At 56.7% G+C, this 15,511-nt stretch overlaps 4 protein-coding genes across 4 annotated transcripts; 3 read left to right on the forward strand and 1 right to left on the reverse strand.

The window, feature by feature from the left end:
* Window positions 1-1,114: 1,114 nt before the first annotated feature.
* On the forward strand, window positions 1,115-3,847 carry SCP_1403620 (hypothetical protein; the record flags this gene model as incomplete). Its single annotated transcript, XM_027764066.1, has 3 exons — window positions 1,115-1,137; window positions 3,635-3,744; window positions 3,792-3,847. The coding sequence occupies 3 exons, from the start codon at window positions 1,115-1,117 to the stop codon at window positions 3,845-3,847; spliced, it is 189 nt and encodes a 62-aa protein (XP_027619867.1).
* A 300-nt stretch (window positions 3,848-4,147) lies between these two features.
* On the forward strand, window positions 4,148-5,696 carry SCP_1403630 (Uncharacterized oxidoreductase; the record flags this gene model as incomplete). Its single annotated transcript, XM_027764067.1, has 9 exons — window positions 4,148-4,237; window positions 4,290-4,341; window positions 4,391-4,616; window positions 4,676-4,779; window positions 4,835-4,959; window positions 5,033-5,153; window positions 5,240-5,319; window positions 5,375-5,512; window positions 5,604-5,696. 9 exons carry the CDS (start codon window positions 4,148-4,150, stop codon window positions 5,694-5,696), a joined length of 1,029 nt encoding a protein of 342 aa, XP_027619868.1.
* Window positions 5,697-7,714: 2,018 nt separating this feature from the next.
* On the reverse strand, window positions 7,715-11,634 carry SCP_1403640 (hypothetical protein; the record flags this gene model as incomplete). The annotated part of the gene is made up of 11 exons (XM_027764068.1): window positions 7,715-7,775; window positions 7,829-8,494; window positions 8,546-8,819; window positions 9,072-9,407; window positions 9,458-9,489; window positions 9,550-9,806; window positions 9,941-10,332; window positions 10,396-10,694; window positions 10,748-10,856; window positions 10,907-11,104; window positions 11,154-11,634. 11 exons carry the CDS (start codon window positions 11,632-11,634, stop codon window positions 7,715-7,717), a joined length of 3,105 nt encoding a protein of 1,034 aa, XP_027619869.1.
* Window positions 11,635-12,381: 747 nt separating this feature from the next.
* On the forward strand, window positions 12,382-13,909 carry SCP_1403650 (3-oxoacyl-reductase; the record flags this gene model as incomplete). Its single annotated transcript, XM_027764069.1, has 6 exons — window positions 12,382-12,401; window positions 12,460-12,536; window positions 12,772-12,871; window positions 12,926-13,342; window positions 13,402-13,412; window positions 13,470-13,909. The coding sequence occupies 6 exons, from the start codon at window positions 12,382-12,384 to the stop codon at window positions 13,907-13,909; spliced, it is 1,065 nt and encodes a 354-aa protein (XP_027619870.1).
* Window positions 13,910-15,511: the final 1,602 nt, after the last annotated feature.

The following is a 15,511-nucleotide window of genomic DNA, read 5'->3' on the forward strand; positions in this document are numbered from 1 at the left end:
TTGAACAAACAGCACGCCGTCGGAGTCGCAGTACCCTCGCCCGCGTCTTTTCACACGCGATCACGTGCTGCCAGCAAACGTATATTTTCTCACCTCGCACGCTTCATTTCCTTCTTCACCACCTCAGCAGACCTGCAGCCGCGACGCTCGCACCGCACAGGACGTTCATCGACGTCCCCTCTCGCGAGCGGGCTAAAGTCTGAGCATTCCAGTCCCTCTCAATCGACTCTAACAGGGTCCGACACTCATCGTCGAGCGACCCACCAACAACACCCCGCGCCTGGCAGCCCAACGACCCGTCACAGACGTAGAGGGCAGCCGCGGGGTTCGGGGCACGTCGTAGGGACCGGGCGACGCTCACACAACACGCGCCCTAGCACCCCGCCGCTATCGGCCCGCACCGCGCTGACAGGTAAGTCCGCGCAACCGACGTCGAGCGCGGGCGCTGGCCAAGCCTTCCGGACGCCCTGGTTGCGTACGGAAGGTCAGCCGTGCACGATATCCGACCGAGCGGGGAAGGGACAGGCGTGCAGTGGCGCCTTGGAGGGGGTCGGTCCGCCTTGGCTGGGCTATACCGAGCCCGACGCGCTGCGACACGGCCCGCCCACGGGCTCCGTGGGCATGCTGTCCTAGGCCCGTCGCGACGTCCTAGATGCGAGAGGCGCCTCCGTGCAGGAGGCGCTGGGGCGTCGGGGACGTCAGCACCCTAGGGAGGGCGATACGCTACGTCGGTTGCTTTGTGAGGTCGAGCCGCATATCAATGCAGGCGAGATGGGCACACCCTGGAGGGGCCACGCAGCCCAAGACGCGAGAAACGTCGCGGGATTGCGCCCGCTGTAGGTCGTTACTGAGTCCGGCGGGAGCCCGACAAGCAGTGACGCTGGCGGGAGTGTGCGGCTGGTACGCCGGCAGTGCTAGACGGGTGCTCGGGAGGATTGCGGGTACGAGGCGGCGGGGCGCGGTTGATGGGGTGTGTGTGTGGGCGGTTGTCCTTTGGTGCACTTCGCGGCGCGCGGTTTTTTTTATAAGCGTAACTCGATTCAGACTACACCGGGTCTGCTGTGCGGTGGAATTTTTGGATTTTGTCTGGGTCTCTTCGTGAGGCTTGGGTTGCATGTCGGTGGATCGGGTCCATCGGTGAGTATTTGTGGTTGTCTCGTACGTTGTCGACGCTGATACGCCATTGACCAGGAAGTCTTGCATTTTTTATTAAGCTCGTTCGTCGAGTTGTGTTGTTCGCTGACCTGGGGACATGCTCAGTGTGTAGTTGTTCTGTCAAATATGTTGTTTGTGCATGCTGCAATCCTATTCTGTGTTTGATTCATGGGCGGAATCTCGTGCACTGCTCAGTGTCTAGGTTCGATGATACACCAATTTAGTGCAACGTTGCTCGATCTCCGTGCGACGCTCCCCTGCCTCCACTCGACGTTCCGTCTTCGTCCTGCCGCCTCGACCAGATCGGTCGGTGAGTTTCGATGATCGTTGTGTGTTGACGAGAGCGAGGCGTATGCGTCGACTGCGCACCATCCACGCATCAGAGTGTGATCCTCAGCGTTGACATTGAATGTCGATATATGTTGCCCACGTCCATTCTATCCAGTCCGACATCGTCCGATCTCCGTTCGACGCTTCCGCGCGACGTCGCGCCGAGCGTACCGCCGCGCACCTGTCATCTCTGGACCGCTGCCCCACTGTGTTCATCCAGTGTGTTGCGCACTCGACTTTGCACGCCTGGCTAATCGTTTTTAGGCTTACGGTTCGCCGCGGGAGGAGAGACGATTTCTGCGAACGCGTTGAAGAGAAGGGCTGCGATCGCCTTCGGGCCGTCTCGTGGGCGGGTGCCCTCGGTGATCACTTGGGGTGTACGATCGCGTCGCGGTTATAGCGTGGTCTTTCTGTGCGATATTTGTTGGACGTCTGCGCGTCGGCTCTGGGCTCGGTGCTGACTCGGATGTTGTGTATGTGCTGCTCCGTCCTCATCTAGCGGTGCTGTTACTGTTACGACCCTCGACTTACCTTGTGCCCCGTTTGCAGAACTACGGCAAAAAAGACTGATCGGTAATTGAACGCAGGTCGTCCACGCCTCCCGCGCAGGAAAAGAGTGTTTGCACTGCACTCACAGCCTCCGCAATATTCCATCTACGTAGTATCACTAGGCCCTCAGAACTCAGGGCTCAACGCGATGTGCGCGCTGTGTCCGCACGCCAGCGTTCCGCGTCCACCCAGCCAACGTCTCCGACCCGTGTGCGCGATATAGCCCCCGATCGCCGTCCTGCTCGACCGTGCAAGGAAGACGCAAGTGCGCGCTGTTTGCTCGACGTTCGGGTTACGGGGCGTGCTGGGATTTTCGGGCGCTTTGTTTGGTGGTTGTCCCGTCGGTGCGGTGCGAGCATACTAGAGGCACCGGTGAGCTCCGGAGGCGCTGCGCACCATGGGCACGTCGTCCTTCTCACGGGAGCGTGCGGGGCCGTCGCCCAATGGCAAAGCGGGTTGGAGATATGCACAGCTGGGGCACCCCGTCGCAAGATCGAGAATCGACATATGACCGGCCGCGCGCGGTACCTCTTTCGCGGGTGGGTTCGCGTTCTAGTGCGAGTTTGGTGCGGTGGCGAATCGCGTTGCGCGGTCGTGTACTTGTTCGCAGGTGAGTTGTTCGAAGCGCGGTCCGAGATCCTTCATGATCTTTGGTTGGAGCTGAGAGCGTGGGATGTCGAGGGTCTGGACGTAGTCGAGGACCGTAGGCCGGCGCGTTTGCTGAGTCTGGGTGTATAATTGTGTAGTTGGCCGGGGGGGGGACGCGCCAAGGCCGTCTGCCAAAGCTCATCTCGGAAATAAATGCCTCGCGCGATCACGTGCTGCCAGCGTGTGTCTTGGTGGTCGTCCTTCCTAGTGCACTTCGCAGTGCTTTGCGTAACTCGATTCGGACTACGACGGGTCTTATACTGTAGAGTGAAAATGTTTGGATTTCGGTTCCGTCTCTTTAGGAAGGCAGCTCGCGTTGGACTGTAGCACGCGGCGGAGGTGAGTCGCCGACTCGGAGGTCTTGTTTGTTTGGTACGTTTTTGATCGTGACGTGTCTGTCGTTCATCAGATCCGGATGCGATGTCTACGTGGCGATCGTGTGTATTAATCTTTAAATGTTCGGCGTGTGTGTTCTGCCTGCTGTTGAGTGCATTACTCTGGTCTTCTGTCTTCTGCGCTCTCGATATCGCGCGGTCTGGCACACGCACCGTGGCTATTCGCGTCCTCCCTGGGCTGCATGTCCTCGGGCGGGTCGTACGGTGGGTTGTGCGTTGACGAGACTGAGAGATATGTATCGACACGAGTCGGTGACTGGGTGCGCACCGTCCACGCATAGAGGCTCGATGCTCGGCGTTGACGGCGAGGCCTTGAGGTTCGATGGCGCAGTATGAATGCCGTCTTGCCGTTCGACACATTGCGTTCGCCCAGCAGGGCGCTGTTCCGCACGCGACGATGTCTGATCTTCGTGGAGTCGTATCTTGAACACGCAGCGCGCGTTATTTGCAGTCGACGTTGTTGCGCGTGCTGGGATTCAGGCCGTGTCCACACGCTTTCTTCACGGGTTTGGTCCTCTGGCGGAGTGCGACCATGGGTTGGTCTGACGGCGTCGCAGTCTCGGAAGGCGCGAGCGCGGGAGAGCGCTGCATCCGGGTGCAATGGACGGAGGCGAAAGATTCGCGACGCGGACGGTAGCTGTGCTGCGGTCCCGACGCTCGGTGGACGGTGAGTGTTGTCGCAGTTGGCTAGACAAGAAGCTGAGGATTGAATAGACGCAGCGAGTCGTCGCGACTATGGGGAGACGCGTCTGTTGGCGGCGACGTGGTGAGCGTAGAGCAGAGCACGTCAGCCTGGGTCTGCCCGAGGTACCGTCGCCTGCTGGCGTGCGAGGAGGGCCACCGGCGAGATTGGCTGCCCTGCTCCGGATGCGCTGCGCGCCTCGCTCAAAGCGGTTCGAAAGATTCCATACGTGGACACAGAAGCGCGCGTCGACGCGTCACGGGCGCGGATCTCGTTGACAGCTGCTCAAGGAGAAGCGCGTCGATGGCAGGCCGGCAGCGAGGGCCATGCAACTCAAAAGGATGCGTTCCATTCTCTCTCCGTCTCTCTCCCCTTCCTCTGCACCACGATGGGCGGTAACATGAGCGTGTTCCTCGCCTCCTGCTATCCTCCCAACGCTGCGCACTACATCGCCGAGGTCTACCCCAGCTCCCCCAAGGTCCGTCGCTTCCCCGCTCGAGCCTCTCCTACTCCCACTCATCTCCGCCTAGTGGTCCGCAGACCAGATCGGCGACCTCACAGGCAAGGTCGTCCTCGTCACCGGTCCGTCCCGCTCTTTCCCTGCGCACGCGCCCTGACGCTCCCTCCGCAGGCGCCAATTCCGGCATCGGCTACGCCTCCGCCTTCCAGCTCGCAAAACATGGCGCAAAAGTCTACGCCGCTGCGCGCTCGAAAGAAAAGGGCTCCACCGCCGTCGACAAGATGAACGCCGACCTCGCGCAGGCCGCTGGCCCCCTCAAGCCCGGCCAGGTCGTCTTCCTGCAGCTCGACCTCGTCGATCTGCACAACGTCAAGCGCGCCGCGGACGAGTTCCTCAGGTGTGTCTCCCGACGCGCCCGCATTGAGAGGAACTGATATCCGCCGCGCTGCGCTGCAGCAAGGAAGACAGCCTCCACGTCCTCCTCAACTCCGCCGGCATCATGACCCCGCCCAAGGGCAGCCAGACCGAGTCCGGCATCGAGCTCCAGTTCGCCACTAATGGTCAGCTCCTTTGTCCCCGTGTATGCGCGGCGCGCACTGACGGCAGCGGTGGCAGTTCTCGGACACTACGCGCTCACGCGCTACCTCCTCCCCGTCCTCCTCCGCACCGCCGCCGCCGCCCCGGACGGCACCGTCCGCGTCGTCAACGTCGCGTCCCTCGCGACCGCGATGGCCCCCGCCGTGCGTCGCCCCCCCCTTTATCCTTGCATGCGTCCTCCAGTGTGAGTGCTAACGCGCGCGCCCGCGCGCACAGGGAGGGATCCACTTTGACAACCTCGCGGGCGCGATGAACTGGGGCTTTGGCGTGTACGGCCAGTCCAAGATGGGCAACGTCGTCTTTGCGAACGAGCTCGCGAGGCGGTACACCGACGCCGGTGCGCACCCCCTCCCTCCCCTTTTGCTTTCTTCACATCTCGCACTGAGGAGAGGACGAGGTGATTCTAACTTGGCCCGCGCGCAGGCATCATCTCGGTCTCGCTCAACCCGGGCAACCTCCAGACGGACCTCTGGCGGCACCAGCGCTCCTTCTTCGACCTCAAGGTGCGGCGCCCCCCTCTCTCTCGGTGCGACTTGTGCTCACGCGCGCGCTCGGCAGACGGTGATCCACAAGTACCCGATCGAGTACGGGATGCTGACGCAGCTGTACGCGGCGACCGCGCCGGAGGTGACGCGCGCGGACTCGGGGGCGTATTTCGTGCCGTGGGCGCGGCGCGGCCCGGTTTTGCGCAAGGAGGTGCGTGGTGTGCTCTGTTTGGGTGCTGCGAGCTCATTGGATTCTGGGGGCTGTCATTGGTGGTGGCGGTGGTGGTGGTTGTGGTGGGTAGGCGCACGATCCGGTGCTGGGGGCGCGGCTGTGGGAGTGGTGCGAGGGGGAGATGCGCAGGGCGGGGGTGGAGGTGCCTGATGTGGGGCTGTGAGGTGGGCGCGCCGGGGGATACGTTTGGGATTTTTTTTGGGTGTGGGTGTTGTGTGATGTTATGTTGTGTTTGAAGCTTTGAAGTGCTAGTGTTGTCTGAAGTGCTGGGCGTTTTATGTAATTTTGGAGACTCGAGGGTGCAGTACGTAGTTTCCGACGCACGATCATCGCGGCTAGCGAACGCGGAATACCTTCTCTGGCTATGGCCAGCATATCGGTGCGTGCGCGTGTTCGTATGTTCGTCGCTTCTACATACGCACACACATATATATACTGGTACTATATGTGCTCGACCGACAGTAGGACGCGCGCTGTCCCTCCCGCCCCTTTCCCCCTACTAGTAAGTCGTGAAAGCGCACCCGAGCCCGGCGGGAAGTATAACGCGTCTGCACCGCTCTCGTTCGCTGCGTGGAGGCTGCAATATACGGTATATGACGATGCAGCTGGACGTGGGCGCGCGTTCTCCCGGATTCGGATCGACGTGTACGGTGGATACGCGCGCTACGCGCTGGCGGTTTGTCGGGCGGAGCGAGAGCGCTGGATGGGCGCGGGCGCTGGGACTGGGACTGGGATTGGGACTGGGATTGGGACTGCGGGAGTCGCGTCTGGGCGGGGGATGGCTGTGTCGCGGTGCGCCGCTGCGAGCGAGGTGACGTACCGAATGATGTGCTTGCCTTCCGGCGCACCCCTGCGTCCGCACGGGGTGCGTCGGGATACGCCTGTGTGCCGCCAGGCCAGAGTGTGGTGACTAGGAGGGGGGTCGCGTAGGCTGCGACGAGGGCGGGTCCGAACGAGGGATGGGGTGATGGGGAGGTGTCTCAGTGTGTGGGAGGTTGGTGGGCGGAGAGCTGGGACATCGTAGCGCTCGTGTGGTACATGTCCCGATCGTTTCTTGCTATTATGATCGTGCGCGCGATGGATCCTTTGATCGTATGACGTATCGTGTGTAAGATCCGTATCGGTGTGTGCGTTCTTCCCTGTGCCCGTTCGCTAAGCCGCGCGCGATGGTTGTGTTGTGTTGTGTTGTGTTCTATGAAATGCTAGTGTCGTGCGCTGGGCGTTTGTGAAATTTTTGGAGACCCGAGCGTAGCTAGTTTCCGACGGTCGGCGACGAGGTCAAGAGTCTATTTTGTTCTGCGAATAGATAGCGCGGACAGATCCACTCACCCTTCCGATCCGGTCGAGGCGGCTGGACGAAGACGGGACGTCGAGCCGGGCATGGAAGCGTCCAATGGAGGTCACTGAACTGTTAGTATTAATGCTGAGGAGGATCGAAGCCTTGTGCGTGGACGGTTGTACAGGTTGGTGACCTGTGTCGACGCACGTACCTCGGTCTCGTCGAGGCACAACGAGCACTTGCCGTTAGTAGGATCCGGGTCAATATTATAGAGGATACAGGAGGTAAATAGTCAGGTCGGTGCAGGTGCCAGAACACGCGCGATATCGAGAGTGCGGAAGACAGCGTAGTGCAGGTATAGCTGGGTGCAGCCCGGGCCCTCGGATGCGGTGACGGAGGAGAGGAGGGGTCGCGCTGTTTCGTGCCGATACCGACGCTTATAGTCTGCCCCAGGTGGGTATCATTGGATATCGAGGCATGAGGGGTGGCACGACGTCGACGCCGCCTGCCGGAGAATGCAACGCTGGACGCCGAAGCTTAAGGCGCAATGAACCCCCGTTCAGCGAGTGGGCGTGGCTGCGTTGGCAAACTGTGTGTGTTCTCTCTGCAAAATAGCTAGCGCTAACGCTGCCGCGTCTTTCAGCCCCGCCTTGTTGGAGAGGAAGGTGCTGCTGAAGGAGATCTACTCGACGTATCAGACGTGGCACCGGATACGAAGGGGTCGATGGAAATGCACGACCAGATTATATCGGCGCGGCCTTCAAACATGCTCGGTGACCCTCGAGAAGTTCGGGCTGTGATGCAGCAAAGATGTTCAAACTATATGTCCCAATGTATATTATAGACGGAGAGCAGTCGCATCGCAATCGTCCCAGGGGCCAACGAATACGATACGGGTACGCCTACTCTGTTTCCTCCGCTGAGATTGACACCACTGTGCTAGGCGTTCGAGCACCCATGGTCCTACGCCGCAAAAACATAAGCGTACAAACAGTAACACCATGATGGCCACATACATCATCTGCAGCAGCTGTTGAATGCGTTCGTCGACCCGGGCGATTTTGCCGTCCACGGCATCAAGCTTGCGTTCCAGGGCTTCGATCCTCGAAGGTCTCTTGGCGGCAACTTCCTCCTGATACCGGACCAAAGGATGACGCTTGTCGTGACCTTCGATGGTGATACCGTCCGTCGGGTCACAGTTGAGACAGATGTATACATCTGAAGACACAAAATGAGTCCACGCATCGCGCACGAGCCAGAACAACTCATCCCGACACGTCATGCATAACCAACAAGGTCGCACGACGCGTTTCTTACACACGATGCATTTCAGCTTATCGTTCACCAGTTTGGCCCTGCGATCATCTTCCTTTGCTGCGTCCTTGGTCTGCTTTTTTTTGACCTCCGCAGCATCCTTGAGTGCCGCCCTGGCGTTTTGCAATGCTACTCGGGCCTCCTTGTCCAACTGGCCGAACTCCCGATCATGCACCGTTCTCCTGACTTTGTACACCGCGTGTGATGGAAGGTGAGGCGATGCCAAGTCGGACCGCCTGACCTCTGCACTCAGACAGCGTTCGTCTTGGCAGATATCGACGGTGCGGACTGCACGGTCTGTACGACAATCTATGCAGATCGTGCGTGTCCCGCCAATGACGCCAATACAGTTGTCACAGAGGACACCACTGGCCAAAAATCGTCAATATGCAGTGAGATTGTGTCTGAAGAGGACTCACAAATGAACAGCAGTGGTTCTGAACTGGTAGAGGTACAAAGTGAGGTAAAACCGAGCATCTGTAGGTGTGAGGCTCTTCCGACACCGCGTAAGCTCGTCCTCTTCGTCTCCTTCGAGTGGACGCCCAAAATCATATTTACGAGTCGACAATTGAATGTATCGCGAGAAAATAGATCGACCGTGCTGCGTGACAGTTGTGAAAAAGATACGTACGAGCTCTCCCCAGATAGTTTTGAATTGTTGATCGAGGTCGAGCTTTTGCTGTTTGAAAATATCTAGATATTTGTGAATGGGATTGGTCCACAAACGATGATGAGTTAATCGCATCTTTGAGGTCGTCGTAACGGGCTTGCACAGCTTCAAACACCCACTCCAGACTATCCGCGCAATCCCGTAGCTCATTCCTGTGGACCAATTTGGTTCGATAGAGACGCACGATCTCAAAGTCACGCTTTAAGAGCAAGTAAATCAACGGAAAAATATGCTAGGGGTGCAAAAGGAGCGGACAACATCAGCGTCGGGCGCACCAATAGATGAAAATGCTCTGACCTTCTCGATCGTTCCAGGTCCTGTGATGAGCGACAGTGTCTCCATGTCATTGATATTGTATCGTACAGCCTCCAAATTTGTGCGGATACGCTCTTCTTCTGCATCCATGCGACTTTTGAATCGTGCTTGAAGATTATCGCTGGATGTCATGGGCCGCATCGAACAAGTCAAGCTAGTGATCCCCGCCCATACAGTGTGAAGGTATTCGTCGACATAGGGACCATTCGTAGCATAGACTTCCTCCTTGATTGCAAACATCTTTCCGACTAGTTCATTGATTCTGCGGATATAGATTGTGGCATTGATCCGCCATCCTGCATGGCAATTTCAACAGCGAGAAAATTTGAATGATGATCAGACTCACCGACAGCCCAATAGGCGATCCAGTGGAGTAAGCTATTGTCACCGAACAGTCAAATGTGTCTGGAAAGCGAAAATACCGACTTAAGCACTCACCTCCAGTTGAGAGGACGAACTTCTGTCAATTTGTTGGCTTCCGCCACAGTTATGAATCCTGCAGCATCCTCGTCAAGCGCATCAATGATAGACTGTAGCCTCTTGACACTGAGATACTCCAGAGCCCACGCATCGGGGTCAGGGGTCAGAACACTCTTGGTGGCAGACTCCTTCCTGGTCTTGCCATCTGTCTTTTCGTGGTAGTAATGCCGAAGAGCAAGGACGAAGTGTCTAGCCTCCACAGTACCGCGCCATCCCTAATTAATCCGATATCAGCACCATAACAACCAGTAAACTTTTACAGAACTGCCCATTTCCTTCCATATATTGTGAAGATCCTGCAGAAGGCACATTGAACAGACTGGGCCAGGCTGTAACAGAAGATGCTCACCCGATCAACGACCTTGTCATGCGGTCCAGACGTTACGGAGTCGATAATCCGGTCACTTTCGCGTTTCACCACTCTCTCCACTTCCTCGATGAGCTGCCTCTTCTGCATCTCAAACTTGCGCTCAAATGTTTGGAGATTTTTTTCGACAGCTTCATCAGGATCTTGCTGAAGATCTGACTTCAGCTCTATAAAATCGTCTTCGCCGCGAGCATGTCCTGCTTGATTTTGCGTGTCGCCAGCCTTCGTAGGGCGCCTCGATCCGTAGGAATGGAGTTCCTTCAGCACTTCCTCATTGTCCATAACGGCCTTAGTCCCTCCCTTCTTTTGCACCAATGCGACAAGCTCTCTTTGCTCTGGCGGAACATAGGTTCGCATGAACTTGAGTAACATGTCTGTCCTGAAGACGGTGATGCATAACCTACATAGTCCAGCTGAAAGGGATGGACTTACCTCACTTTTACCATGCTCTAGATTATCCAGTTTCCGTTTCACCTCGTCAACCCCACGGCCAATGTGAATTGACAAAGTGAATTCAAATTGGGTCCTACGCTCTGTGAATGTGGAGACAAAATCCGCGAGTTTGTTTTCCCACAGTGGTCCTGTGAGGATCTTCACAAGTAGCTTCGAATACGCATCACATGCATTCGCACATTTCTTCATGTCGTTCGCAGTCGTCTTCACGAGATTCTGCAGACGGCCTTTCAGAGTGATGCCGCCCGGGCCAACATCTTCCACATCTTTTACATTCTTCAATCTGGTATGTCGCTGCTGTGAGCTGAAGTCCGAAACAAACCGAGAAGATCTCACTGAATCAAAACCGCAATCATATCCTTCATCTCCACGTACAGAGCAGTAATTTTCGCGTCATTTGCCTGCCGTTTCGTTTCGAGCACAGCTTTGAATGCGAGGACGGCCGCTAGAAAACTCGTTAGTCTCTCATCTGTCCGGATGACAAATACTAGTCACCTTGAACGAATGGGTGAATCTCCGCAACTTCATCCAAAGCTTTCATCAAAACAGGCATGCCGTCAAGAAATAAATTTATCCCATCTTCGATAGATTTTTTGACGCCACTGACAGCTTCAAGAGCCACTGCCGGCTCGATTTGGGCATATAGAGTAGTCACCAGGGTTTCTTGATCCTGGATCGTGGTAACTTTGTCATCTGTCATCGACGTGTTAGCCAGAAATCGCAAGTCAGTCGAACCACGTACCCAGGGCGTTCAACGCTTGCTCGGCCTTCGAACTGCTACCATGCTTGTTGATTTGGGCAGAAACCACGGTAAGTGTTCTCATAACGCGGTCATCGTCAGTGGTCGAGACAGAAACGTCGCTCATCGACGAGTCGGAAGTGGTGTTCAAATGGAGACGGTTGGCGTGCAATCCATTTCGACACTCTTGTGGAATGGGAGAAGAAGTATCTGGAGAAGGAGACACGACCGCCTCTGGCATAGATTGCGATGGAGAATCCGGAGGGGTCCATGGAGGGATCGTAGGCACAGTGGAGTCGGAAAGTGCAGCGCTCGCGGGCGAGGTGCTGTGCGCAGCAGCAATCTCCGAAGATGGCAGCTCAGATGAAGGGAAAGTGACTGCACTTGCGGCTAAAGGTAGCGGAGCCGGCAGCGCAGACTTCTTCCTCTTATGGCCCATGAAGCTTTTGAGACTGCATGTTCTGAAGAGATGGGACAAAGGCATGGTGAGAGAAGTTCAGTGCTAGAGTCATGGCTCCCTGCACCTATGTACTCATCAGTCAGATGCTGGGGCGGTCACCGGTTGTGATTCGAGCTTTTGCAATGAGGTTGTCCTGGACATCGCCAGTAATGGAGTATACTGTTGGGTCGGATTCAATTGGCCCCCTACAGGCACTTGGTTTCGCTTGGTCACATCACATCCAATTTCAAAATACCTCCGTCAGCATGCATTGAGTCCTGTAAGTAAGCAGTACTGCTTGTAATGTTTTATAATGAGAGACCTACTATAACGCGTAACAGAGAGGTCCAAAACATCTCAACACTAACCGGTAGGCTACCAGATTTGCTGTCAGTTTTTCTCTCCCTTCAACCACAGATATTCTAAAGCAGGAGTGCGACATTCGGGTACTCTGGCAGCAGGATGGCCCGTCGCCGTCGCTGACCATTGCACTGTGTGCTGGTGGCTGCACCCGCCTGGCATGAGCAACGTGGGCGGCAATGCATCAAAATTAGTAGGAGCATGCGAGCGGTTGAGTTTGTTAGAAAATGTGGGTGCTCTTAGCCCTATTGGGAAGCGAGGAATTTAATCTGAGAGAATCGGAGTGGATGCGAGGTAAAGGATCAGTCGCGGTAAGAAGATGCGGTGGCGGAGCTTTCTCTCGTTCCAAATATAGATATTCTTTTGTATAATGGCCACATTATGTAATTAATTTCCGCTTGTGGCGCATCCCTCGGATTGCCTCTTTTTCTTATGGAGGCCGTTTGGTTACGGTTCGTTTAAGGACGGATGCCGTGATGCCGACGCGTGGCTCTCACGTGGATTGTCCAGGAGACCTCAGTCACCCTCTATGTGCGCTTGTAATTTTTCCTTAGCACCTGCAATTCGTGCCGCACGTCGTGCTCGCCGTGCGTCGGCTCAAGCTATCGTCGCCGACGACGAGCTCCGCTACATAATATATGCCAAAATTCTTGCTGCTCCCCGACATATGACTACAACAACTTTTCTGCAATTTGCTAGTCTCTGTCCTGGCGCACGTCTGCGCCCGATCCCGCGTTCAGCCTGAGTGCACGAGCTCGGCACTGGCCCTTTGACAAGTACTCCGGGCTGTTTCGCGACTGTACTCAGGCCCGTGTTGGACAGGCTGCATAGGATGTTGCCTCTCTCGGCCTCACGAGGGTGGAGCATCCTATTTTGTTTTCCAACCTGAAGGGCAAGCTGCCGTCCTCATCACCGGCTGCACGTAAGTACATCACATACCACATCATATCTCGCCCACTCACCACATCTGGCACAGCGGAGGCATCGGCCAGGCGACTGCACGCACCTTTGCCCGCTCCGGCTGCTCAGTAGCAGTGCACTACCAGGCGGCATCCTCGCACGCCAAGGCAGACACGCTCATCTCCGACCTCAAGGCCATTGCCAGCTCCGACGCGCGGTTCGCCATCTTCCAGACAGACCTGTCGAACTACGACGAGGTGCGCCGCCTCCATGCTGAGGTTGTGCAGCAGATCGGGCATCCGGACATCCTCTTCGCAAACCACGGCATCGCGGGGCATAAGATTGGCCCACTGCTGGGCAATATCAACGACGTGCCCATGGAGGTGTTCGAAGAGATGTGGTGGACGAACACCGGCACGAGCTACATGTTTGCGCAGCTCTGTGTGCTGCACATGGAAGCGCAGAAATACGAACACGTCATTTTCACGTCGAGGTGCGCTCTGCGTGCCCCTTTGCCCGAAATCCATGGTAATTCATGTCTATCATAATCAGTATCGCTGCAGGTGATTCTCTGCATCGGGCACTCGTCCGACACCGCTGATCTTTCCACCATCTACCAGGTAACAGCGGAGTCATCGAACCCCACTACACATCATTCAAAGCCGCCCTGCATGGCCTGGTCCACTGGCTCTCCCTGTGGTACGCCAAGGACGGAATCAAATCCAGTGCAATTGCACCCGCACTCATCGAGGATACCGCCACGATGGCGAACCTGATGCCTGAGATGCGGAGCAAGACCCCCATCGGGCAACTTGGGAAGCCCGACAAGATGGCCTGTGGGGGTCTTGCTGCAGTCACCCTCTTCCCCACTCGTACTCGCGCCGACGCCCACGCACATGAAGAGCAGCAGTCAGAAGCTGGGGCAGGACTCGTGTGGCGGGTCACGCAAACATATCAGCATGCCGTCCCTGGTGTCCACGAGCCGGCGGGCAAGCCAGCAGCAGGTGCGGGAGCGCGAGAGGGAGCGGGAACGCGAGGGAGAATGCGATGCGGGGCTTAGCCTGCACCCATATGCGATGGCGCCGAGCCCGGGTGGGTACCGCGCAATGGCGTAAGGGTGTTCGTCACCGGTGCCGCCGAACACTGGTGCGCCGCTGGTGAACGGGAAGGGCACGGGGGCACCGAACACAAATACGTCCGAGCCCTTTGAGTATGCGCAGACACCGCGGGCAAGGGCACGGACTCGCGCGAGGACACAATATTGGCGGGGGCAAACCGCATGGAGCCGAACGGCTTTGGTGTGGGGGAGCGCGGGATGAACATGTACGACCGCGAGCAGATGATGAGGGGAGCAGGAGACAAATACTTCTTGCGATGTATATGGTAGTAGTGGAAATGAAAATATTTGCAAGAATTTTGGCATATATACTATGTAGTGGAGCTCGTCGTCAGCGATGATGAGCTCGAGCCGACGCACGGCGAGCATGACGTGCGGCAAGAATTGCTAAGGAAAAAATACTAGCGCACGTAGGGGGTGACTGAGGTCTCCTGGGTAATCCACGTGAGGGCCACGCGTCGGCATCACGGCATCTGTCCTTAAACGAACCGTAACCAAACGACCTCCATATTTTCTGGCCATTTCCAACAGAGTTGGAAGGTTTGCATGCAGTAGATGTGATGACCGACACCACACGGCAAACTTGAGGCACCTAGGCGCCTTCGAGCTGCCTTCCGCAGAACTTGCCAGCACAAGAAGCCTAGCCCAGTTTTTTTTGCGGAAAATGGTTTGAAAAAAGAATAAAGAATAATTTCCAGAAAAAACTGGGATTCTAAGCTGCTGCTGATTGGACGATCACAGTATTTCCCACGAAAATCCATTATGCTTTCTTCCTCGTGCTTTACTTTATGAAAAATTTCAGGGTTTCTCACTCAGAAATACTTGGCTATGCATCTTGTGCAGCGATGTAGCCATTGGACATTGTCCGCCAAGAAAAACAGACTTTCCTCCGGAACTTAAGCCATTGGTTACCAAAGCGGGTGCGCGTTCTTTGTCGTCGTTGAATGGTAGGCTCTTCTCTCTCGTTCTCGTTTTCGCTCCGTGCGCCGTCGACGATTAAAGCTCATGTGTGCGCTGAGGGGATGGCGGAATCTTCGAGGTTCCATGCGAGGGATGAGATCTGTCGGGAGAGATTGGTCCGCGATGCCGATCGATCGGGCCTCCTCCGAGTCCCCACATGCCATCCTCGTTATCACCACCAGCCTGGCGGCTCTCATGCGTCACACAGCCAGCACACGCCCGCGAGGTGTCTCAGTACTAGGTTCCCAGCTCAAACACCCACGAGCACGTCGTTGGCTGGCGATGACCACGTCCCTACCGAGAAGCTCCCCTCGCGTTCCACTTCGCGTCCCTTAGCTTCACGGTTGCTGCGCTCTGAGGACGCCAGCGGGGTCGAGGAGCGTGGCAGTCGATCGGGGGATGTGCTGCACCTTGCTATCTTGCCATCAATAGCTCATGCATCATGCACGGAGACCTCCCCGGGACCCCGCGTCCAATCTCGACCAGTGTCCACTATCCGATATTGCTGTCAATAACTCATGGACGGAGACCCCTCGGCGCACACTCCGCCCGACGCCTTCGCGCTCGATCTCGCCCTAGGAGCAT

The sequence above is a fragment of the Sparassis crispa genome, assembly GCF_003851025.1.
Source record: "Sparassis crispa DNA, contig_000013F, whole genome shotgun sequence".
NCBI lineage: Eukaryota > Fungi > Basidiomycota > Agaricomycetes > Polyporales > Sparassidaceae > Sparassis > Sparassis crispa.